Source organism: Cygnus atratus, chromosome 11 (genome assembly GCF_013377495.2).
Source record: "Cygnus atratus isolate AKBS03 ecotype Queensland, Australia chromosome 11, CAtr_DNAZoo_HiC_assembly, whole genome shotgun sequence".
Lineage (NCBI taxonomy): Eukaryota > Metazoa > Chordata > Aves > Anseriformes > Anatidae > Cygnus > Cygnus atratus.
Window position 1 is genome coordinate 4,345,389 of NC_066372.1, and position 26,906 is coordinate 4,372,294.

General features: G+C 37.4%; 1 protein-coding gene across 8 annotated transcripts; it reads right to left on the bottom strand.

Moving 5' to 3' along the window:
* Positions 1-754: 754 nt before the first annotated feature.
* SLTM (SAFB like transcription modulator) lies at positions 755-26,900 on the bottom strand. Of its 8 annotated transcripts, none has more exons than XM_035553972.2 (21): positions 26,706-26,900; positions 25,873-25,960; positions 17,054-17,118; positions 16,535-16,720; positions 16,062-16,109; positions 15,105-15,132; positions 13,278-13,692; positions 12,661-12,710; positions 10,497-10,615; positions 8,788-8,937; positions 8,591-8,700; positions 8,343-8,503; positions 7,934-8,025; positions 7,546-7,709; positions 6,351-6,525; positions 5,627-5,751; positions 4,461-4,631; positions 3,262-3,576; positions 2,662-2,803; positions 1,736-1,893; positions 755-1,412 (listed from the first exon to the last, which is right to left on the bottom strand). In XM_035553972.2, the coding sequence occupies exons 1-21, from the start codon at positions 26,898-26,900 to the stop codon at positions 1,304-1,306; spliced, it is 3,066 nt and encodes a 1,021-aa protein (XP_035409865.1). In that variant the 3' UTR covers positions 755-1,303. The 8 variants fall into 8 exon arrangements, with proteins under 8 accessions (XP_035409865.1, XP_035409862.1, XP_035409858.1 ...); XM_035553969.2 differs by having other exon boundaries at positions 2,662-2,815; XM_035553965.2 differs by having other exon boundaries at positions 13,278-13,746.
* Between the last annotated feature and the right edge of the window lie 6 nt (positions 26,901-26,906).

Consider the following 26,906-nt stretch of genomic DNA (forward strand, 5'->3'; position numbering starts at 1 on the left):
TAAGGTAATCAATAGTCAGTACCTCTAGGACTCCATCTACTCAAGTCACAGTAATGGTAAGAGAACATGCATTTGTATGAAATACAAAGATCCTATTGTCTCTTAGCTGTTAATTTTGTTAAATCATGTGCTACTGAATGCACGTATGAAAGCTCTTCATGAAAGTTTCTCTATTGTACAAGAAACGTATTTAAGAGCATTTTCAAACTATGGTTTGGGTTGAGAAGTGTACCTCAAAAAAGTATCTGCTTATTTGTGCAAGACTACAGACCACTTAACGTTAGAAGAAATTTGAGCAGCCAAACATTTTAGTTGCACTTTGAAGCAAACATTTTTGTTGGTAGACTTGTAATTGTAATCCCCTGTGCTCTTTAGTTATGGTCTGTAGAAGAGCTAGTACCAAGTAGTAGGGGAGGTCTTACTGTATGATTAGTTACTCCTTTATTAAATATATATTCCTATATAATAAGTGTATGTTGGGGTCAATCTCCATTTAAGAATAGGCACGCTTTAAGGATAAGTAAAATATCTTTTGTAAAGCCTTTTTTTTTTGCCAATTAGAAACTAAATTGTTATGATATAGTACAGCTGCAGCTTGACAATGTCTTCATTACAACAGAATGGTTTTGGAACTTTAAACACTCATGCTATTCAGAAGGGTTTGTCAATACTTTTTTTGATTTGCTATACTAACATGTCAGTTTAATATTCTCTTCCTTCCCAAAAGACTCTTTCAGAGACTTACTAGAAGCTATACAGAATATGAAGGTTTATTTCAAAAGAATACATTTGCAAGAATACACATAAATGCACTCAATGTAACAGTACCTTCTGCAAAAATAGGTTACATAATACCCGGTAATGAAAGAACAATCTTATTTCTCTACAAATTAGAAAGCAGAGAGAATAGCCTGGATAACCTTCAAAATGGAGGTTATAGTTGTGTATGATGGTGTGATAAGTAGCTAACTTTAAAGCATGACACCACAGAGCTAATGTTGGTAAATCAAACTACTAGCACACAGCTGCAAACTATTCTTTTTGTACAGGATTAACAAATATTTTGGTTCCAATTTGTTTTTATACAGCTGTAGTGCCTCAAGGAAAATGCTTATCAAAGATACACAAAAACTATCCAAAATTACAACGTAACTATTAAAATGCCTCCAAAATTGAGAGGAAAGTAATCATGTTAAATTAAAAAAATTTAACCAGGACTTCCAGACAAGATTTCCTGTTTTTAATCAAAGAAAGTTTACAAGAGATTTCAATAAGTTATCTTGAAACCAAGCAGCTGTAGATCTTAGAATCTTCGTGGAGGTCCACCTTTAAACGGCTTAAATCCTGAGCCACTTCCCCTCTGCATGGAATTCCCTGTGATCTGTACAACTCTATTAATTGGTGAAGAGTTACTGGAAACAAAGGTTTCAAAAAAAAAAGTTATCAAAAGTATCTATACTCTGGGCATACAGGTAGAAACATTTATCATATTACCTAACTGTTAAACTCAAGTCTCAAAAGACTTGAAAACACACAAGGAAAGGCTTTAACAGCACTACCACTAGCAATACAGAAACTGTGGAACCAAAGGCTGGCATGGAAAGATGGATTACATATGATATACAGCAGCAAGCTATCCACAGAAAGTAACGCTGATTGTACTGAGACTACTGCACTTCCTAAACATAAGAGCTTTGAGGGATCGGAGGGGAGTGAGAAGGAATATTTTCTGTACCTTGTGTGTGGAGACATCATGCCACCTCCTCCACGGCCATCTCCCATTCTCCTTGTGTCATGATACCCACTTCCTTGAGAACTAGGTCCATGCCATTCTTTCCTTGGTCCAGTTTCACGACTATGGCGTTCAACAACATGTCTGTCCTCGTTATAGTGCTAGCAAGAAAATTCATTTTCAGAAAGGCATTTTTCATTATCAAACACAAAGTGAGCTTTTCAATAAAGGTCTCCATTAATACTATTCAAAAATCAAGTAGTTTTTAAGACTTTAGTCCGTAAGCAGCTACCCAATCCATGAAAAGTCTTGTTAAAATAACTCTAGATAATAAAATGGAACAATTTTGCAGTAACGAGTGCATGGGTGTCCAGGGAGTGAAGTTTTGTGAGCTCATACTTTACTGCCAGTTCTGTGCTAATCTCTCAATCACTGACAAGCACATTCCATATATATATAAACACACAGAAAGAGGAAAAAAATTAAATGCTTCAGGATCTAGTAGCATGGAGCATTTAGTCTGTAGGCTTTAAAAACAAGTGATGCAGAACGTTTTTTCAGTGAGTAGTATGCTATAGCTTACAGTGACAAGCTGCACTAGAAGTAACATGCACTGTAAGATTAAGACCCATAAGATTAAGACCCCAAAAGCAGAATGACAAGTTAGAAGTCTGATCAGCAACTCATTCACCTATTGTTCTGCTCCACCTTAAAGATGCTTGACATAAGTACTGTGTTTTCTGCAGATTTATTAGCTTATTAAAAAAAGCAAAACACATGCACCCTTTAAAATAAGAAAAGTAACTTGAAATTAGTCAGAATGCTTGTTATGATTTATGTGATGCTATGTAGAATCATAGAATATGGTCAGCTTATTCTTCCAGTATTATTTTGTATTCTCCAACCACAAACAGAAAAAAGTGACTTACTTGTCCTCCACCTCCTCTTTCTCCCATCACGCCTCGTTCTCCTTCCCTGCCTCCATACCCGGAAGCACTGCTACGGCTACCAGGAGGTGCACCTCTCACATGTCCAGACACTTCTCTTCCTGATCGGTCTGGCCTCTCACCTCTGTAAAAATTGCTTTCATCAGAAATTCTGGTTTCAGTATAGTAGAATTGGTACCAAATCATAGTACATATAGACTTTACATATAGACTTGTGGTTTTTAGTTTCCTAGCAACTTGCAGTTAGCTTCTTAGAAGCATTCTTTTAAATCGATATAGCTCTTTAAAGCTTGCATCTATTAGTTTACATCAGCAGTCTTACATAGATAGCCTCCTTACTATATGTCGCCATGCATAATTAGGAATAAATTGCTGGGAGTCAGCATCAAGTTTATAAATGAGGTTTAGCATACTTGACAGCTGACACACAGTTTTTTCCTAATCTTTCTGGAAGGTGACTTTGCCACTCTTTAGGATGGGATCTGTTCTCTTTACACATCAGTTCCTGAGGAATTATTACTATGGATAGATTCTACAAGAATCAGTACTGTCAGTAACTTCTTTGTTATCCAGCAAGCTCACCTGCCATCCCGTTTATCTGTGCTTATGCTTCCCTCACTCTTCCAATTTGTTTGCCTAGGTGGATTTGAACCAGTCTCTCTTGGATGTCGACCATGTGGTATTTCAGGTCTGTCATGAATTATCACTGTTCTTCTTTCATCTCTGTCTCCTCGCACTTCCCGTCTGTCTGTATCTCGAAGTTCACTTCTTGGTTGTGGTGGTTCGTTTCTTCTAGAGTCACTGAAGTTCTTAGGATATCTCTCAAACCCTGGCTCTTCTCTTCGGGCTGTTGGGCGAGTCTTCTTTGCTTCACCTTGATTTACAAAACGTTCTCGCCTAAGTTGTTAAAGTAGGAAAAAGTAATTTGATTGTTTCCCATTACTCGCATTTCTCCATACATCTAAGCACAAGGGTTAGAAAATATTCATAAGTATTAACAGTATTTTTGAATGTGAACCTATGTGGTATATATCTCAAGGTGTGGGAAGGGCCAAGTTGTATGTATTTTTACAGTTGTCCTTTTGAGCTTGAGTCCTTAAATCCAGCGTAACTTTTTTAATGGATTTGTCTGCTTAGTTTTAGCAAGAATATTTCAACAAATGCAGGACCTCCCTTTTACCTTCCTAGTATGAAGCATAGGGAATGCTAGATTTCTATTTCTTAAGTCAGCTAGAAAATATATTTCATGTACATTGCAGCATAAAAGTTGAAGTACAGAAGTCACAGCTATGTGGTCTTAAATTAACTGGTTATTGGAAATATTTAATGGAAACATTAAGTTGGTTCTGAAGTCAGTATCTACTGCAGAGTTGCACAGACTCTAGCCAGTGTGACTCATGCAAGTCGTCTTAATTCTCATTAGGTCAGTTGCTTTTAGCCTTATTTCTTAAGATGAATTTACCAAGCACAACAGATCTAATCCATTGGAACCCACTTACGACTAGACACTGAAGGAGGAGTAATTGCAAAATTTCTTTTTGAAGTGTCATGAAAAAAAGACCACCAGTCAGCTAATTTGATGTCGCCAGAGAAAAGCAGATTTGATTTTATGCTATAAAGGGCAAGTCCCGAAATCATTTCAGGACACTACTGCAATTCTATTGCAATTCTGTGCATTTATTGCATAAAGCTTTTAGCACGACTTTAAAATTTTGAGTAGTAAAAAGTGAAATCAAGAGAGATGTTGGCAGGTAAATACCTGCCTTATTACTTAAACTTACCTATCAAAAGAAGATGATGGAACGGAAGAACCTTCTGGATATCGTCCCCGTTCTCTGTGATCAAAATCATTAAACCTGTTCTGCTGGCGACTGTAATCTGAACCATGACTAAAACGTGCATCTGTATCAAGAGCCATCTTCTTATTCTCATTCCAGTACGGATCATCTCTCCTTTAAGAGAAGCAAATGAATCCTTATCAGTTACATATATCCAAATCATGGCCTAACAGAAAACAGTTCAAGTTACCAGTTACTTGTCTGCTTTAAAGACATGTATTTAACCCATGAAAAGCCTCTAACAGTCAGTCACTCTTTAAATAGTGAACAAAATCATTTAAGAATCCCCTCCCCCCACTCTGGTCTGCAAATTAAAAAGTTAGTATCAATAAGCAGTAATAAAAATCTATGCCACAGTATACTGTCTTGGGCAGTTTAAGAAAAAAACATTTTATGCCCCATCCATGCAAACTGAATCCATGCAAGATTTTGCCTTCAAAGCAGCCTTCTAGAGAAGCAAAAAATTCAGAACAGTGTTCTCAAGAAAGAACAGTATGGGAAGTGTCACGGCCTTGTTAATTAGAAATACGCAGGTACAGTCTTTATGATGAGAATGCAAGATACTGAAATGTATACAAATGAAGCTGTCTTTACTCCCCTAATGAAGAAATATTAGTGTTCTGCTACTGTCTCTACCATGAGAACTTACACTTACATTCCACTGTACCTCTTAGGTAAATTTTATGGCTAACATCTCAGCCATGTGACTCAAACATCAAACGATAGATGTTATCGGCTTCAGTAAAAATTAAGCCATCACATTGACTCTGAACCATTAATTTACCAGATATATGAATTCTTTATGAAGTGGAAACTAGACGTTTCAACCATTTAAGGAGAATGAACAGCTTTTCTCAGCAAATGCACACAATTACATTATGCTCTTTTGGTACAGGAAGAATTTATTCATGGTATGCTTCTCTTATTTCAAAACCCTGTTTCATACTTGGCATAGCCTAATGTAAAAAATGTACCAGAAATTCAGTTCTTCTAGGAAGATTCATTTCAGGCACAAACACCTTTTCAGGTCTGACATGAAGGCTGTAGCTGTTTGTTTTTACTAAACTGTTTGTTTTTACTCTAAAACAATGGTTTGAGAATTAGATTACCTGTGATCTACATCACGTGGACGTTTCAAAGAATTCCTCTTTTCCTGTTCATAACGAAGTTGTTGCTGTTGTCGACGAAGTTCTTCCCTTTCACGAGCAATACGCTCCGCTTCTTTTCGACGTTCCTACCATGAAAGGGTGAAAAAACACAATAAACACAAGCTCTTACTAGGGAAACCTGTAAAACAGATAGCAAGCATACAGACCTAATACTTGATAGTTTTCTGCTAGAGGCTGTCTGATATATATCATCCACATTAAAGAGAATAAGGAACACTTCTCTAAAGAGGAAGTGTTCTTCCTCTTTATATCTGGAAAAGCTATTGGCTATTAGGTATAAAAATCTCCAGGTGCTTCCTTATGTTGCTAATGTGTTCACTGCCCAGAAATGCATCTCATTAAGTTCGCTCTGCCACTGTTCTCTAGAAAAAAACAGTGAAGTTACTTAAGACTAGTATGGACAATGACCTAGTGAATTTCAGTATCAGTGTTTGTGACAGAGACATACAGCTACTGTATAATCAGTAGCAAGACCTTGCCATCAATTTACAAGTTAAACAAGATAAAAGACTACGGTTGTTGTTTTACATTGTGAATTGTTTGTTTTTACATTGGTTCTTTTAAGGCCTGGGTGGAAGGGTGAAGAGAAATTCATAGCAAGTGCAAACTGGGTTACAGTCCATTATGATAGGCATATTTGTACTTTTTGACTATAATGCAATACCTGTTCAATACGAACACGCTCTCTTTCCAAACGCTCACGTTCCATCCTTTCCCTCTCTAGTTTTTGCCTTTCAATTTCTAATCGTTCTCTTTCCCTCTGCAAGCATTCTTCTCGTTCATGCATTATTCGTATACGTTCTCTCTCACGACGCTCCCTCTCCGCAATTTCTCTTCGCCTGAAAAAGAAAAAGCAAAGGAGGTAGCAGAAACTCATCTGAAAATAATTCTCATCCAAAACTAACATCACCTCAGGCAGACATTGACAAACTATTTGAGAGGATACTATTAAGAGAAGCCCTGGTATTAATAAGCCTTCTAGCCCCAAGTAGCCAAACTGTCCTTAGCATATTCTGCAGAGCCATTTAAGCAGACAACTGATACTAGAAAAGTTTATGTCAAGAATCATCATTCTTATTTTGTTTTTTGTGCTGGATTCATACTGCTGTGTTTATTATCCACCAGATAACAGTCTAGCAAAGAATATGATTTGGATCTTTAAAATACTTTCTATTTTAGCTCTTGCCCGCTTCAAGCTAACAAAAGTTTACTTACTGCTTTCTGTCCAAAAAGCAAGACAAAATAACATTGTCAATATTCATTCATAATTCTGACTTGCACAGGTTAGGTATACATGTGAACAACTTGATTTGGCTTTCTTCTTCCCACTTCCTATAGAACAGCTTACAAGAAGCAGGAAAGGCATTTTCTACTATAAAATTTATGCCTGCTGGGAGTTCCTTTGTTTAGGGAAATCCAGTCAACAAGTCACTTTATCCTTTGCAAGATTTTGGCCATATAAAGTGAGACAAATAGAAGAGACCAACTATTTAGTCCTTTTACATAGAGACAAGATGGTATTGTGCTTGATTTGTCATTTAGGCATACAATAGTTCTCTAAAAATCATTATTTTTGGCCACATCTCCTATTCAACTTCTCGTATTTTCAAAAAGCAAACTAGCATGCAGTAACACCCCCTCTAACAAACACTAAGCTATGCGTGTACACACATGTGGCTATTAGAAGATTAAGCAAATTTTGGAGTCAGTTAATTTGTATAAAGATATTGTTAGGTAGAGTCCCAGACTTTAACATCTGAGTAAAAGGCTTGACAGAACACATTCTAATTAGATTTCTAAATATAGTATCTGATTAATTAATGTGTAAAAAAGCCTTTAGCAAAAAGTTGAATTACTACCTTCGGAGTTCAACAGCTCGTCGTATTCTTTCCAATCGAACCATGTGTTCTCGCAATCTCTGTTCCTTCATCTTTTCAAAAGGCAAGATATCCTTTCTACCCCTGTATTCCCTGAATTTCACTTTATCTTGAATAATACGCTCTTTGTTCCTCAATATCTGTGGCTATAGATAGAGATTACAATGGTTATTTCAGAAGTCTCATTCCTTAGGGAGATTTCTGGATGCTATGTTCAAATATCATTAACTACTTATCTATCCCAAAGCACATAGAGCTTCTATCTATGCTTAGCAGTTTGCGATAGTTTATTGACCCATCACAGTACAGATATCAACAGTATGGTAGCTTCAATTCAAATAAGGATTCTATCAAATCTATAGATACTTACTTTTTCAGATCTTCCCCTTCTAACTGTCCTAGTGTGGCCTTGGTCTCCTTTTGTTTGGTCTAGAACTACAACTTGACCTGGGCTTTTACCACCTAGTGAAGGGGGAAGAAAAAAAGGAGGAGAGGTTTAAAACAAACACGTATCTCCATTTGCCTACTACAGATTTTTCTTTGGTGAAATTTATGAATCTCTAAACCAGACTGTTACTGGTAGAAGCATACCAGCACGTCTGTAGTTAAGTAGTAATATAAAATATGGAAGCTTTCATATCAGATATAATAGAAGTTACTGGAGTCTAAAAAAAAAGCCAGGCATTTAATTGCTTTGCTTCCACTAAGAGCAGGAACATGCCCCCAAAATAAGTCAGACACACAGATTCAATAGGAGGAAACATGGCTATATTGCATACTTATTCTTTTCTTTTCTTCAGTTTTTTTAGTGGATTCTTGATTAGGGCCACTTGCTCCATTATCATTCTTCTCATCTTTACCTTCTGTTTTCTTGGCTTCTTTACTTTCTTTTTTTTCAGATTTTTCAGATTTCTTTTCTTCTTTTTTGGTTGATGGAGTTCTTGTTAGGAGAGATACAGAAACACAATGAGGAAGATTCAACTTAAAGGATTTTCACAACTTCAAAAGACACATAAGAAGTTCTTACTTGCTGGCTTTATCACTTGATGCAGTTTTCTTATCTCCCGTGCTTCTACCTGAACCAGATTTCTCATCACTTTCCTTCTTCAGCTCCTTTTTGGAGGGATCACCTTTCACCTACATTTTTTCCAAGAACAAAAAAGTTAGTACAGATTCTTGCATAAGATGGTCTATTCTAGGAAGTTTGCATCTTATTAAACCTACTTTCTCAACAGAAATTTGTTGTCCATGCAGCTCTGTTCGATGAAGGTGTGCAATACATCTAGCCACTTCCGTACTTGAAGACATGGTTACTATGCCGTAACACTTTGCCCCTGGGCTTCGTGCATTTGTGACCACCTTTGCACCAAGTACCTACATAAACAGGTGAAATTTAGGTTTTTAGACATACATTTATAATAAGGAAGAGATGATATTCCAATAATATTTTTTACCCTAGTTTATATATAAAACAAAAACCTACACTCTACTAGGAGTGATGCTGCAAATTTTTAAAAGCATAGTTCACCTTTTTAAAAATTTTCAAGTCATGGCAAATTAATGCTTACATCATGTTTTGACCAATAAGAGCCTCACACACATTACCATCAAAAATTATTCACAAAAACACCACTGATCTAAATTTGATGGTTCATCTCTGATGGATGAACACCCTCAAAAAAGTCAGCTGCTGCCAATTAATCACAGGAAGGTATAAGCATTATTATGCAGTAATTTAATAAGGCAGAAAATTCTTCAGAGGCAGCTAGCAAATGTGTCAGTTAAGCAGTTTCAAACAGCTCTTTGACACCTGCATCTTGACAAAGCATTAAGCCTCGTGTTGCTGCTCCCTGTTAGAATTTCTTTAACTTCTGGAGCTAATCTTTTTGATCTAGTCTTGCTCTAATGCAAGAATTTAATCTTTCTAGCAGCCTGCAATGGTATAGTCATTTAGACATTAAGTATTTACCAATTTATTTAAATAAGGAATGTAAGTAAATACAGGTGCTGCCAAGCACCTCTACAGCAAAAGCAGACAAAGAATTAGAAATTTTAACAAAACATACTCTCAGGTTTCAATACCTGTGAAAGCATTAAATAAAAACACCTCCTTAATTTATTAGGAAAATCAGATTTCCAATAATCAGTACACATACTTATTAGCCACGGTGTGAAGTTTCTAACTAGTCCCAAAGATAAAACAACATAACTGCACAAGTTTACACAGGTGCTATGAATTCACACAGTTAACAGTAACTCCTCTGAGCAAGGAGAAAACAACTGTTTTCAGAATAATGCTCAGCTTATATAGATTTTTCAGTGTTCTATGCAATTCCCATGTTAAACCAAACCAAAATCCAGGAAAAATAAGTTGGTTTAAGCAACATGTAACAAAGCTCAAAAATATTAAAAGACTCCTTGAAAGAAGACATTAAAAGCTATCATTTTTTACCTATTTTTTTTTTTTTATCATTCAGAAGCCCTCAGAACACTTTTTAAAAAAAAAAAAAGAAAAATGTTTCCCAGTGCAGCAGATGCTATAAAGACTGCTTATTTTGCAATTTTACCTACTGGCAAATTATCTTACACTAATGGTTATATATAGCTTTTGCAAAAGAACATGGCCATCATTATTTATTTTCCAAAATAAAAAAATCAACAAGTTAAGCTCAAAGCCAGTCCTGACCAGTTGTATTAGTGACATTTATTTTCTATCTTACCTCAAAATGAAGACAATTTTCATACAAAAGTTAACTTATGGTTCTTCCTGTAAGCACAAACTCTTATTTTAGGTGCTGAAGGTATTGGTGTTTTTTTTTTTTTTTGATTACACTGGTTAGACATTTCAACTCACTTGTGTTTAAATGAATAAATTAGAGGAGGGGTGGGGGAGGAGATGCACACAACACACAATATCACACCACATGGAATACCTTGCCGTATTTGCCAAAGAGATTTTTCAAGTCAGCAGCTTTTGTGTTGGAAGAGAGTCCGCTAACCCACAGGTTTCTAGTTGAACTTCCACTGCTACCACTAACACTGCTTGCACTTCCTGAAACAAGTTTTGCAAAACAGCCAAAAAATTAAGGAAACAAAAGGTATCATCAATATTGAACTAAACTGTTGCTGAAAAGAGAAACTTAGCCTGTTACCTTTAAGTAACTGTTTATCCGGTTACCTTTCTTGAAAAGACTTCTATATAAAAAAAATATACGCCATAAGATTTAATTCATTCACCCATGTATTGAGACCAACAGCTTGGCTAACTCATACCCAAAAGACAGAACTAGAAAGTCATACAATCCTCTGTTTAAAACATGCTTTACACCTCATTTAGATATGTAAATTTAGCTTCAACTTTTTGATTCTCATTAAATAACTTATATCCAAAAAGGATAAGATTTTTTTAGTGCCCAACATTAATACTTCATCAGTATGTTTTTACACTAGTAATATTAGAGAGACAACTGAAAGGTAAACACAGAGGAGACAGTTAATCCTCATTATAGCTTATTTTTCCTAGCCCCAGAATGTGCCCGATTTCCACAACTTCATGAAGCATCTGCCCTCCATCCAGAGCAGCTTTTTAGAAGTACTGCTGGATGTAGCCCACCAAATATGATTTCACACATACTAGGAAAATACTAATAAAAGCAGGAAAAACATTAAATCTTTACATTAAATCTTTAAAAAACACCCATACAAGCCAACAATACAAAACACCAGACAACAACACAAAAAACAACACCACTTACACGTATTTGCCATTTCTGTAGCAACACAGAACTAAGAACTCAAGGAAGTCATGTATAGGTGTTCTCAACATCTATTGTATTATTTTGCTCAGTTTCTTGTTGTTTGCTGTTAAATGTTTGAACTGCTTCTGATTAAGGTGAATTATAGCTAGTCATACTGGCAAGACCAGAACTAGAGCTCCAGTTAAGCAGTTGGAAAAACCTGGTAGTACGTAGTCTTTAAAAGATAATTTAACCACCTTGTTAACAGGTGGTTCTCCTTCAATGCATCAGTTAATTAAAAGCAAAAGGCAACAAACCCATTATTTTCATCTAGGATTATCCCAATAGTTATTTTGATAATCCTAATTATCTTGATAAACTGCAATATGCTTAGAATATCCTTAAATAGCCACTATACTGGCTTTGCATATGTATTTTAAGACAGCCTTATGATAGTTACTATTACAATTATTGTATTTGCCACCCATAACATGAAAATGGATTTGCTGTATCTTTATTTAGCTTCGAGTATATAACTATCATGAACAGACAGGCATCTACAGAAGACAGTTATGTCTGTCACACAGATTTCCCCTCAAAAATTCATTTATCAGGTAAAGTTCTATTCATCCATTGTGATATGCTAGAGATTGTGACGAAGATTTTTGGCAGAGAGCTAATAGGCAGAATAAGGAGAGACAAAGAGTATATTTATTTGGCTCTGACACATCGGTATAACTGTTGACATTAACACACACTGGAGCTCCACTCTGAATTTTTACATCATAATACCAAGTTTTATGGTAACAGAATGAAACTTTAATGTATACAAATAGCTTCCAACTTTAACATACTAAATAGCCACAAGTGCAATTTTGTTAGCTAGCATGCTAGCTGTTATATTGTAGTTGACAGTTCATTTTATTTAGAAGTGAGCTAGAATTAGTCTATGTAAGTAATTTTGTTGGTGTTATGTTTAAGTATTTGCAAGTGTTTTTTGCATTTTTTCTGTGTATATATATACACACAACCATTTAGGTTTATGTTGAGTAGGCATATTTGAAAATTATACTAAATTCTCACTAAAACACCTGGGAGATGTTAAGTAGAATTTGCTTACAGTAATGTTTTGAAATAAAAGAATGTTTTCCATAGAGTCCTTAGAATAAATATTTTATAAGGAATCCAATATAAGGAGAAATACAAACACACACAGAGCTAGTGACTACTGCACCTCCAGCATAATTTACTACAGACAAATGAGTTCAATTATATAAGCCATTTTAGTGCATGGCAAGGAAGTTCTCAAATAGGAAGGCATTTACTCCAAGGCAATACTACCCTAGCTTGCAATAGTTACCTTTATCATCCTTTGATGTTGTCTTGCTTTCTTTAGATTCCTTAGTGGAGCTAGAGAAGCAAATTAAAAATCAGAAGAAAATTGAAAACACAGAATTTGTAAGCATTGCATTTTATACTACTAATACTAATAGACAAGTTAACATTTCAAAAAATAAAAATAAAAAGGGCTAGACTGTATATTTGAACAAATGATTCCCTTATGGATTCTTGCACTGATTTTCCCCAGGATGCCTGAAGATCTAGATTTTCTGACAACTCTATTCAGTGGATATATGGCAATCTTCTCCAGATTTCAGGACGGGGACTTGACTTCATTTTGTGTTCTTAGAACTGATAGCTGTTCATTACCATCATCACAAGGACATTTAAAAAACTCGTCAATTTGAAAAAAAATAAATAAATGCTGACAATTCGACAATGCAATCACAGTAGGACATAGTGTCTATACGAAGATCTTGAATTTTAAAAAGTAACTTATGGCGGTCAAAAAAAAAATCTATAGGCAGGAGCATAGGATACTAATTATAAGATTCTTGCTGCTACCCCCTTAATGTAGAGTGATCTTATTGAATGCTGGTACTCAGTATCGTAAAGAACTGACATAGAAAAACAAACCTCTTTGCTTGACCAGAGGCCCCAGTAGACGAGGGACCTTTCTTCAAAGTATCCTTTTCTTTGTCTCCAGATTCTGCTTTCTTTGAACTTTCTCTGGCTTCCTTCTTGACAGGATCACCCTTCACGCAGTCTTCCTTCTTACCATCTTTATGGTTCTCAGTCATCTCATAGTCCTTGCTTTCCTTCTCCAGGCTCTGTGAAATGGTATCCTGCCCGTCCTTTGGCTTACTTGCTTCAGAATCTGTAATTTTCACATTTTTACCTGTTTCTAGGAGGTCATCACCATCAAAATCCAGAGTGATGGCATCTTCAGCCTGGATTGTAACCGATATGTTATCATCCTCAGCTTCTTTCACAGAGGTGTTAGCTTCCATCTCTTCGTGAGCCGTGTGATCAGCCTCAGCTAGGCTTTCTTCTGAAGGAAGAGGTTTAGATACTTCTTGTGTACCATCACCAGAACCTGCTTTATCTAAGAGGATTTAACAGGAATAAATATGGCAAAACAAGAAGTTTAAACAATTTCATATGCATAAGCTAGAATAGGACCTAGAAAATACAAAGCCAGTTATTAGCACTGATGGAAGGTTAGGAAAAAAACACAAGGTGTATTAACACAAATATAAATCCTTTACCCAGGATCACTTATTCTTCATGGCAAAACACATTTTCTAGAGACAAATACCAAAACATTAGGAGTCAGAATATGGTTCCATCCTGGAGATACCCGTTCTTCATAAGAAGTATCCATTTTCCAGTTTAGGATTTAGCATGTCGTCAGAAAATAGTTGCTTTGGATGCTCGCAGTTTGGATTAATCCATCTTTGAATCTTCCTGGTTTTAAGACTTCCAGACTTCCCAAATCCAAAAGAGTTACAGTCTTGGAGAATTTCAGTCAGTCTTCCATACTGGTTTTCTTAGGCTTTTCCTTTCCATGAGTTGTTTGGCAGTCAAGTTAGCTGTACAAGGTTGCTGCAGAAGACGGAGGATCGACCTTTAATCCAGAGTTCGTAGACGAAGGGTTCTCAGTCTTCATCCACTGGACAGATTTTCCATCTCAGTCCCACACTGGCATCTCCAACAATTCTTGGGTTTGCACTGAAGAGATACTTCAGTTGTAGGTCCCTCGTAAACAAGGAGTCTGTAGTTTTATTCTGTAACTTCAGTGTTTATTCCATCTTGCGTAAAGTGATGGTGTTCCATGTCCTTTCTAGTCCACAATATGTAGAATCCTTAAGACTTCTGTCCAGAAAGTCTGTTTGCCCAAATGCATTATATTCCTTCTATAGTTTCACTAATGAGCACAGCTTAAAAAAAAGTAGCCACTCCAAAGGTTTCCAAATACTTGTTTTACCGTTCTATATACAACCGGTATTTCCAAGTGACAGTTAACTCAAGCATATGATGGTCCATACATATGTTGGGTGCTCAAGTTCAGTGTAAGAGCGTATCATTTCCACTCAAGTAAACATCAGTTACTGCAGTGCAAGTTGGAAGCATTTGCATCAAGACTTACCGTATATTAAAATCAGAGTCCTTGAATACTATGTGTTTTTATTCAGTTAAGATTCATAGTATTACAACTATTTTATACATCCACCACAGTAACTGATAAGTACTGTAATCAGCTCTTAAAAGTAAAGTAACTCTTAAGAGCGAAATAAACCCAATGACTGCAATGATTCCAGGTGCTGAACTTAATAAGGAGACAACTGATACTTAGTACTTGAGAGAAGACTACTATTAGTAAACAGACTGAAAGTTACAAGAGAAAATTGCTTGGTCTACCAGGCTAAAGACCTCTTAAACTCTATTAAACTTCAAACATACCTTTCTCATTTTCTTCATCTTCACCATCCTGCAAGAAAAGGAAGTCAAGACTAAATGTCTTCTATTTTAGAACTTAAAGTAGAACAGTTCATATTTTCCATAGAACTTCTATCATACGAAGCTAAATTAATGAACTATAAAAACATTTCCAAAAGATAATAAAACCAACCTTTTCAAATCACTGAAAATTTGTACTAAACTTCACTGGTATTTATCTACAATACTTGCCATCGGTTGCAACGTGTAGCTGTTTTCTCCCTCTGGACACCACCTTCCCTTAACAAGATGTTTCTAAACTGTCCCTTATCCTGCTAAAACCTCCAGAACAGATGTTACACTGAGTACTACTTTCAACAAAATGCAAGCAATCCATCATCAGCTTTGGGAAAAAAAAAAAAAAAGAAGAAACCACCTAGTTTGAGAAGTCTGAAACTAGGTAGACTTCCTTCATTAACTATTTCTAAATGAAACAGCTGTTCTAACGTATTTATTTATCATTAACACTAATAATCTGTCCCTTTTCAGATGTCAGTTCTATGCAACGCAGAATGAATTTCTGATCTTAAAGATGTTACAAAAGTTAGTATTAACAAAAACATTCTCCAAAGGCCAAGTTAGAAAGTTAAAACAGAAGTTGTAGATGTGTATCTAGAAGGCTGGATATACTTGGTGATATACTTTGTTATCATTTGTCACAGCCCTTTGAAGTATTTTTAAAGAGAGTTTAAAAAAATATACCTTACTAAGTCTATGCACTGAACACTCCTAAACCGTAGACAGGAGTTTGCATTTACACGCACTTTTTTCTTATTAAAAAAAGATTTCTATAATGTAATACAATAAAGGTAAGCAGTATCTGACTCTAAGATGCAAACTGGAACAGAAAGCAAGTGTAAAATGATCTTTTCCGAATTAACTGATATGAAAATCAGCTTATACAAATGATTTGGAACTTACATGGACACTTGGAAAAGTGTAATCTTCTATGTCTTGACCTTCATTTTCCTATGAAAACATAAAAAGCACTTGCTAAGCAAGCTATTTGTAACATACTTTAAAAACATTCAGAGTTAAGAAATTCAATTAATTCAGAAAACATTTTACACTCAAAGTGAACATCAATGAGTGCTTTTCCTAACTTGCATCTTAGAGTTCAGTGTTCGGATTATGTATGTCATTATTAATAAAAGGGAAAAGAACCCCTTGGGAACTCAATTGTGGACTGTGGTACAGTTTTATCAACTAATACCACATTTGTTTCAGGACTATTCAGATATAGGCCATGAAAAACAGGAAAAAAGAACTAACACATTATCTTTTGGAGATAAGCAAGCAAGACAAAGCAGAAAAACTAGTTCTTGACTTCCCATTAGTACAGACAAGAAAATAAGCATTTTGCTGATAAAGATGCACATAAAATACAAGAGTACCTGACTTTCAGAATCCTTTTCTACATCTTCTGTTGTCTCTGCTGGCTCCAAGTTGTGGTATCTTTTCTTTTCTGCAGATGGGAGTTCTTTAGAATTCAAGTTCTCATCTTCAACAGATTCTTTAAAGTCCTTTAATTCATCATTTCCGTCTTGATCACTTGCATCTTGAGTCTCCAATTCACTTTCCTTTTGATGTGAACAACAAATATTTGGTATGAGTATTAGCTATATTCTGAAAAAAAAAATCACTGCCAGAATTGCTGTTTTTGCAAAATACTGTATCACAGCCATAATAAGAACTTAGTATGCTTCAAAAAAATCCCACGCCTTCACACACTTCAGCATGACAGCTCTGAACACAATAAAAAACAATGATCCAGATTTCCATGTAAATTAGCCCAGAGAAAACGGAGGTTGTTTTTTTTTTTTTTGAAATAAAGCCAAACATTGAACTTAAATAGCAACTGGAATATTCTGCTTTTTTTTTTTTTTTTTGGAAAAAATACATACTTTTATTACCTTGACAAAGGAATCTTCTTCAACTGAAGCATCACCAGTTGATTCATCAGCTTCCTGCTTTTTACCTGAAATGACAGGATATGCTAACGATGAAAGCTGCTAAGCAGAGCAGGCTTTCTTCCAATACTGATTATGTGCTGGACAACAGTTTATTATTCTCTACATCCTCTAGAATATCTGAACTGTTCACTATTATATAACCCTCCCAAAGTGTAGTGTTTTTGAGGTGGGGAGAAAAAACATCACATGAGCTAATATGAACAATCAATGCTGTTTCATAAACAAGCAGTTACATCCAAGTTAGTGATTTTACTATCAACTCTTCTACTTTCAGAGATGAAATTGAAGAGAACATGACAGTGTGTATTTCTAGAATTGCTGGAGCTAAACTATACTTTATAACTAAGATTTTGGAAAGGCCCCTCTTTATAGGATAATTAGCAGCACAAAATTTAGGTTAGAAGGGACCTCAGAAGGTCTGCCCAGCCTCAGGCTCCAAAGAATGCTAACTTCCAAATTATGATCAGATTGGTCAGGGTTTTATCTATCTATGTTTTTGAGTATCTACAAGCATGAAGTCCACAGCTTCTACAAGCCTCCATTTTCCGTGCTTTTCATCACTAGAGGGAACTAGCAGCAGAACTGAGTCAGATCAAGTACTGGCTTTTCTACAAATTCTTTAGTGTACGGAGGGCATGTTCCACCGAAGAATTGTGTTCTTCCAGTGCACACATGCTTTTTTCCTAATAAATATGGCTCAGCAGAGATGACTAGACAGAGTTCCCTTTGGAACCCATTGCATTTCCTTAACCCTCTGCAAAAATAAGGCCAAAGAGGACTAGATATAATATATCCATACAAACAAGCCCTTTTTAGAGCATTCTATTTCATTTTATCAAAGATCAGCCTACGTGACAATTTTCAGTACCTCAAGGTGAAAAAGCAGTTCAGCTGGGAAGGAGCTTTAGTATTTTCTGTTGAAACTCAGTATCAATTCAAGACATAAGTGAGATGGCAGTCAGGATCAGCACTTAATGCTTTAGTTTTTGACCTCATCTCTCTGCTCATCGCTTCATCTTCAAACAAATGCTAAATTATCAATTTTATACTCTGAAGGAATAGAAAAGGAAAACCCAAGCTGAAGTTTGATGTAGTATGCACATTTCTGTGACTTGGAATAGTCTTTTTTTTTAGTCAACAATTAATTTTTCGTAGTCTTTCACACACAGCTCTTAAATTACATTTCAAAGTTAGAAACTGCTATACTACAGGATGAAAAAAGAGAGACTGTTTTCTTTCTACTTTGACTCCAATTGTTTTCCCTTTTTTCACTGAAAGGCAAAACTGACAGTACTCCTGTATACACCATTTTGCATTATGAGGTCAGAAATGCACTAGTCTCCAGGAAAAGATACACTGCAGAAGTCTTTGATTGCAAAACATGAGAAAGTTCAGATCTAAACGCACAGGAGAACCAACAACACATTCCCATTTTATATGTGGAATGCAATGGATTTGTGAGATTTTGGAGTAAAAACCCAGCAGCAGAGGTATACTTAGGAAAGCTTGGCTTCCCTCAAAAAGAGTTGTAGACTTATATTAGAAAGGACAGTTTTTTATATGCTTCACACCTGATGTTTGAAAGACAGACTAACCCAAACTTTGTATTAACATTTCAGCATTCTGCAACAGAATCTATAACCACAGATATCTTCAATGTAAGAAGAAAGCAGTGAAACAGCATGGATTTTCTGCTGTTTCAACCCTCTCATTTCAGTTCTACAGTTTCTTACACTTCAAAGTCCAAGTTCTTCCTGCATCTCAAATCCAGAGAGGCAAACACAGATAAGCAAATACACACAGCAGATGCTAGACATTTAGTAACTAGCTAGCATGTGCTGTTTTGAAAACTACTTTAATTCACTTGTTTTGTCTGAGGAAATTGGCAGGTGAACTTCAGAGGGAATAGAAAAAAACAATTGACACAGCTGCCTCAAGTAAGTCCCATCATTCTGCAATGTCAATAAAATGCAGTTCTCTAGCTGTCATGTCCTCAAAGGGAAGTTATACCTTTGCATAAAGAAGCCCTCTGTACTTTTTACGTTCTGCTAGAGTAAACGAGACAGGCATGTATGTTTTCATTAGTCTACCTTTGCAATAAAAGCCCAGTTTGCTCTGAGTATCAGAGGTATTCAAAGACATAAGGAAACCTGAATAATGACCTTTGCTTTGCAGCTTCTAGCCAGAAAGTGGTAGGAAGCTTACTTTCCCTGCTAGTTCTGTGTTTCAGGTTACTTTGACCTGGTTAGCATCACAGTACTTCAAAGGTCTGATACAAATAGTTTTCAGATGTTGGTATAGGTTTGTTAGTGACAGTAACTTGCTAAACCAAAAAAAAGAAAAACCACACCACCCCTGCATCGATGAAAATTCAAGACTTTTCTACACTGATACTCATTCACAATGGACTCTCATTTACTTGGCTCTCATTTCTGCATAACTACTGTGAGATTACAACAAACATTTTCCAGAAACTGATAGTATTTGTGAACATACTCGAGACCAGTCTCACTTTGAGGAAGATAACTGGGATTAAAAGGTATGTTAACAACTACAGTCAGAATAGCTGGGTCTTCTGCAGACAACAGGTGCAGTGGGTCTCAAGTCACACAAGCTTGCAACACAACAAAATTTCTCATGTGTACAGGTTATCCATGCAGCGGCTATTGGAAGTGTCAGTGTTGTAAACAGTACTCACCACAAACCTGGGTCCCTGAGCTAACAACACAAACGCTAATTTACCTTGATGTGTTGGTACTCTTATAAGCTGCACTCAATCACTTTTCTGGCTATGGCAATTCCTACACACCATGAAATTGCAAGAGTATTTACATAGAGAATGGGTAACCTCCTTAGAGGTAAGTAGAAGATTTGAAACATCTTTGAAGCGTTGGTTTAATATTATGCAGGTTTACTTTCTCATTTACAAGTCTTACAGTAGCATAAGTTCATCATATCCATTCACTGTCCTCTACACAGAGAATTGAAACTACCCAACAGTTATCCATTAGAATTATCTAACAGTTTATTCCAGACAACTCAAACTAGAAACCTGCATCTCATGCAGAAGTAGAGTGACACTCATCACCAAGTTTTGGAAGAATTAGTGATTGCATCTCCTCCGGTATTCCTGGTGAACCTGCAACAAGGTTCTCTCATAGCTGATGCTAAAGAATCATTAAAAACATGGGACAGGAAGTAAAGAGAAAGATGGGGAAAGACAACCCTTACAATGGAATAAACTCTTTATAACATTAGAGGCCCACAGCTGCTGCAACTTGAATAGGATCACTTGCCATAACATAACATTAACAAAAGTCACCCTGTTACATTACTGTATTCTTAAATGGGTACCAAGAATATTTAAGTTTTTTATAGCTTCTGCACAATACCGCTGTTGCTCATTTAGTCTTTTTTTAAGAAAGGATGCACTTTGCAAAACCAGATATTCTCTAGATAATCACCAAGTTGCTCATAACATTTGCCATCATTTCTAATCATATGATTAAACATTCATAATGCTTCCTAGGGCAGCTCATTAGAGATATCACTCACTTGCACCTTAATGAAGTTACTTCGGAAGTATTTAGCAAGATTAGTTTTTCCTAACAAGTTTTCCAAGAGCAGATAAAAAGCTGTAGGTAAGACTTCTATACTATTTATATCTCACTTCAGTAAGGCTGCTGTATCCCAACTCAAGTGATGGAAACAACTTTCTAACATTGACACCACCTATGCAAAGCTTTTCTAAGAGTAAGGCTGTGTGCTATTTTTCAGCTGTTGATTGCAACTTACAATATCTTCAGTTTCTAATCATCAGATCAAAACTGAGTTCAGGTATTTTAGCTTAAGAATTCCATTCCCCAAAGAAAGATTATTTTCTATATATCACTTACTGAATAAAAGGCAAGAATTCTACCTCCAAAGGAAAGTTCTCTTTACAAATAATTTAAGTACGTTTCCTCAAAAGAGGAGAACAGAACTGCATTTATTATTTCCTTATGATGTACTTTATCTTGAGTAAAATACTTGGGAGAAAGGAGGGTCTCAACAGTTGGTTTAATATTGACAGAAATACTTCAAAGTTTGCAGAAATACTTAGATTGATTGAATGCACCACCGCTCAGATACCTAGAAAAAAAAATAAATTAATTGACTCACAAAGTAGTATTGCAAGTCATGTCTGTCTTAACAAACCTAACAGGCTTAATTAGCTGACACTGCAGCAGCGCTGTGTGCAAGGGCAAGCCCCCCAAAAGAGCATTTGGAGAGGTCACTTTTCAGTCTGTACTACTTTATTCAGCAACTGTGAAACAGATCAACAGAACCTGCCAGCAAGGTCAAACAAGCTACTTGTTATTTTATGTATTTATTGAGGCAAACAATAATAAAAGCAGGTCAGCAAAGCTCAGGAAGATGACTAATTTGGAAAAAGTACTCTAAAAATATTTAGAAAAAAATCGGGTTATTCAAGATTAGAATTAAGACATTTGTACTAGCACCCAGCAGATTACATCACATATGTAACAAACAGTTAAAATGCAGTTTACAGTCCCTGTCCTTTCCAATGCTGGTTCACTGGGCCAGAGAATTCTGATCTACTGCTGGGCACACTTCATCACACTGCAGTGTTTCAGAAGTCTAACCACAAAATTACAGTAGCAGACGTTAACACCTTTAACAGGAGAAGAAATAATGGACAGTTTGCTAAAACAATTATTTTAATATTTCTGAGGGACAGATGACATCGCAACAGATCATTTTCCTCGCTCCAGTTTCCTTTTAAAGGCTAACAACTTTACTTGGTTCTTTTAGTCACTTAACAGGTTTAACAAAGAAATCAAAATTATTCAGGCAATAGTATAAGCTAGACACTGTCAGGTGTCAACATTTCATCTGAGAGTCAGTATTGTCAAGTTGGAAATAGATGTAAACCAGGAGGAGACTAAAGCTGCAAAATAATAGGTGACTAAGTGGCCTTAGAAACTTGAAAAGCATCAGAAAACATCTTTGCCCACATTAATACTCTGAAGTTAAAATTGCTTAGTCCAAAATCTGTTCTTCATCTGCACTAAATGCAAAACTTGGCAGAAAAGTAATTTTCAATCACCACATTACGATGTATCAATAAAATGCTACCATATTTTTGATTGCACATACTTCAAAGGAACGTTCATATCACAAACTTTAAGAAGAAGATTTAATACTAGCAGTAACTTGCTCTAAATTTCAGAATAAGCAACAGAACGTTCAAGCTTGAAAAGAACATCTTTTTTAAAAACTGCCATATTTTTACAAAAATGAATTTTTCTTAGCAGCTGCTAAGTTCCAGGGAGTGGAGGCACAACTGAGGCAATTAAAGTTGGTTCAATGGAACACCTAGTATTTATTCAATTTCAAGCTTTCAAACTTGAATTGTCAAAGCCAGCCAATCTCACCTATATAGCTCTTTTAATTAGTTGTTCTGCAGCTCTTCTTTACTCCACATAGTTAAGTTAGCTTCAGGTAAGAAGTGTTATTTTGACTAACTTTAAATATAGAATTGATCAAGGATTTTGCTTGCATTACAGATTCCTTCTGCAAGTAGGAGTCTTGATGCAAAAACTTCTAACAGCACACTTCCCTCATGAGTGGATCCCCACGGCTCCCTGTGTTTTATCTACATGTTGGCAGGTCTGTAAATGCTCTGTTTTAAATAAAACTCCTTTCCCCCCCCCCGATACAGTATCACATGCTGCAGAACTGGTGAGGTACTGTTTGTAGAGGAAAGTCTATATTCAAGTCAGTTTAATTAAGACCTTATTCTTCTATTCATAGTAACTTTTATAGCCATTTCTTCCCCGTCTCGTAAAAGGCTGGTTTAGTACCATCACTGTCAAAAGCTTGTCATAATCTAGTAAAAATCTACAGTATACACTCAGCTGATAAATCAATTTATCGAGATGTTAAAAAATGCTGTCCTGCAAAACTAAGTCTCAATCTTAGCTTCATGCCTATTCTTGTCCATTTTTGTCAACACACACAAGGAGGCAATGAGAGGGAAAACAAATAGAGTACCCTCCCCTTCCTGCCAACTCAACCTGCATCAATATTCTAAATTAAGTTTTTGTGACACTGCGATGAAATTAGCCACCTCGCTGTTTCCACAGATCTTAAGAGATGCAGTAGAACTGGCATCATTCAGATCTAAAACTGATGGCCACCTGACATGATTGATTCTCATGATGAAATCTCCTTCCTCGCCCCCCATTCACCTCTCCCTGTCTGCTGAGAAAAGCTTTATCTATTACTCCCACTCCTTGGCCTTTTCTGAGGCTGTATTTTCTTTGTAACTCCAACAAATATCCAGTATTCCTACCTTCCTTTGTACAGCAGTGATAGCATGAAAAAATGCGATAGAACTGGTAGCGTCATTTATTTTACTGCTAGGCAGCAGTAAAATAATTAAAATAAAAACTCACTAGAATTAGTCTGAAGCTATTGGGAGAGGGGTGTAAAGCATTAGCAAAAGGCTTGGAGCAATCTGTGAGCAAAATCAGTAAAGGGCGCAACACTACTCATAGCAAAGACCATATACAAGTACAAGGAGAATCAAGATAGTTAATTTCAAGAGACAATCCAGTTGATAGGCATGCATCTTCTACATACCTTCGAAAGTTCCCTAGTGACATGGCTGGGAACAGATTTTTCTAAGTGCTAGATTTCCAAGTTTAGAGGGGTAACTCTTGGTAACCAGTAACATATTTCAAGAACAAGGATAGGAAGAGGGGAAAATAACATCAAAATCAGCAGTTAAGACCACAAGGGGCAGCTGAAAAGAAAGAAAAGAACTTCTGTGGAACACCTTTCCTTCCAGCTCAAAGGTACTTAACAGAAAGAACAGTTAGTAGTGATCCATTAAGATCCAGAAAGATTTTCCCTAGACAAATTAATGAGTTGTTCTTGTTCCTTGCTTGGAAGATTAATGCTGGATAAACCTCTCAAAGTTTTGGCACAAACTTTGCTCATAGGACTTTTGTAATCTGAAAAGTAATGAGAAATTCTCAAGTTTACAGAGTGAGCTGATAAGAACTTCATGAAGGTCATATTTTGCTTTGAGTTGTAGCAAGGCTGTACATGTTGTACATGAGCCTTACAATTTAGTTCCATAGAAGAGGTGGCAGCATGCAGCTACTGAATGAAGCCTCGGCTCAGGCAGCAGCATCACTAGTAGGGAAGCTATCTTTGCAGAAGCTAAATAGCACAACTACAGAAGAGGCCAGTTCAAACACATCATGCATGTCATGAATCTAGTTTGGAAAATAGGAGGATGAAAAACAGGAGATAAGGGAAGCATTTATTACAGCAGAACAAACAGCCATTTAGGTCTCTACATTAAAAATTGTGGAAGCGTTTCCTTTTTTAGCTTCCATGTAGTTTTCTTCAGCATCAGTTACCTTTCCCAGAATAAGGAATAAAGCAATGCCACAGAGAATGAAACCACATTGGTAGCTTATTTTCCTCACACTTTTCTCATGTGCCAAAAGCACAGACGAGTTATTACTCAAACTTCCTATACAGATATGTTTTATTAATAAATTCCCCATTCACAACACCAGGCAAAAATGTTAATAATCATTTCCACCACAACACTCAGCTTAAGACAAATGACACTGTTATAAGGTTGATCATTTCCAAAACAGGTATCTATAGCATATGTATGAACATACCTAGCATATATGTTCAATGAAGAATGCTATGCATAAAACAGAAGTTTCCTTCCCCACTATTACTTTGCAGGTTATAGATGTCCCCAGAAAAATAGAAAACAGTCGTTCCCCTCCCCACCCAAAATATCTTTGAATGGTTATGCATAAGAAAACACAGCCAACACAACCATTGCCAAGTATACCAGCTTAAAATCTAAATAGTTATTTTTCACAACTTAAGAACTGAAGTCTCTTAACGGGATGTTTCATTTCCCAGTAAGCCTTCAGATCATAATCAGGAAACTCTTACTTATAAATCTTGTCTTACTTCAGTAAAAAGTACGTTAATAAATCTGCACAACACAATACTGTTCAGGCTGTGACCCCTACCACAAACATCACTACTCTGGGTCCTTTCCCATGGCTAAACAACCTCTTCATTTTCCCTCTGCCATTGCACAGATACTCAGTCGCTACACTGATGTCCATGTCCAGCATCAGAGCTGCACGGCAGTTCCTACACCCATTTTGCCTATGTTCAGAATCTACTCCATGCTCAGGACCCCCAGTACACAACATATTCCAAAAAAAAAATCTCACAGACCATCTGTACAGTCTGAGCACACACAGCAGAAGTCTCCAGGATCAGATCCAGTCAGAAGGCTGTACAGCCACTATCTCATAACACATCACCTACCCAACCCATTTTCCATATATGCCCAGCATCCTTATGCTCTGCAAGACCCCTTTAAGCCTCAACACATTTCTCCACACATCCCACACCCTCAAGGATAAGTAGATGTGTGACACTGAGAGACAGACATAGCAGTTTGCAGGAGAAGGAAGTGAGCAGGTGAAACAGGTGGTGATGGGGGGAGCAGAGATGGGGGAAAGAGAAGCAGTGACTGAAAGCGCGTGAGTAAGACAAGGTGTGTTACGTGACAGAAGTAATAAACAGTAAAGTCAGAACTGCAGCCATGCTACAGGCTACAATCATACACTCCTTCTTAAAGGCGATATATGCAACAAAAAGCTCTTTTAAATACATAATCTATATCAACAGATTTTAACCTTTGCCTTTAGTTGGTTTCTTGGTGGGTGTGTCAGCTGAAACAGTTATTTCAATATTATCTGGATCACCTCCTTCCTCTTCAATAGCCTGAATGAGACAAAAAAGGATAATTTTTAACTGAGTTCAATTGGAAGCTAGACAATTTGACTTCAGCAAGCGTCACTGAGCCAAATTATGTATTTTTGAAACTATTAAGTATTTTAAGAATCACTCTAGGTTAAATCTTCCACTTAAAGCTGGGGGAGGCTGAGGAAAGGCCAGAGATAATGGCCACAGTTCAAGCTGTTATAGTGACACTTTGAGAAGGACAGCTTATCGAGTACCAGCACGCTTCTCTCGGCAATCGCAACGCTAGAAGGCCACCACGACATACACGATGACATTAATGGCCAGACAGTAACAGGAGAAATTTAAAAATAAATAAATAAATAGAGAGCCACCGCCACAGCAGCCCTACCGCAGGCACCACCCCCGGGGCTCGCCCCGGCGGCTGCCCGACGAGGCGGGCGGGCCGCAAGGCCGCGGGGCGAGCTCCACCGGCCGGCCCGGCCCGGCCTCCGCGCTCCGCAGCCCGGGCCAGGAGCCGCCGCCCCAGGCCAGCGGCCGAGCGGGGCGCGGTGCCCGCGGGGCTGCCGGGCGGAGCGGGGCCAGGCAGCGCAGCGCAGCCCCTCGCCCTCCGCCGGCAGGCAGCGGTCCCGCCCCCCTCGCACCAGGGCTGCCGCCGGGGACGCCGCCCCCGGAGCCGGTCGCCCCGCGGCCCCGGGCCGGGCCCCTCGTCGGGTCGGGCCGGGCAGGGCCGGTCGGCGGCGGGCCGTCCCCCGCGGCCTCTCACCTGCTTGAGCCGGGAGATGAGCACCGTCTTCACGCCGGTGATGTCCAGGTTGCGCCGCTTCAGCTCCGACTTGAGATCGATGACCCGCAGCTCCGCCAGCTTCTTGCTCTCGGTGGGAGGCGGCGCCGCGGCCGCCAGGGCGCTGGGCGCTGCAGGAGCCCCCGCGGCAGCGGGAGAGGAGGCGGCGGCGGCCATTTTAGG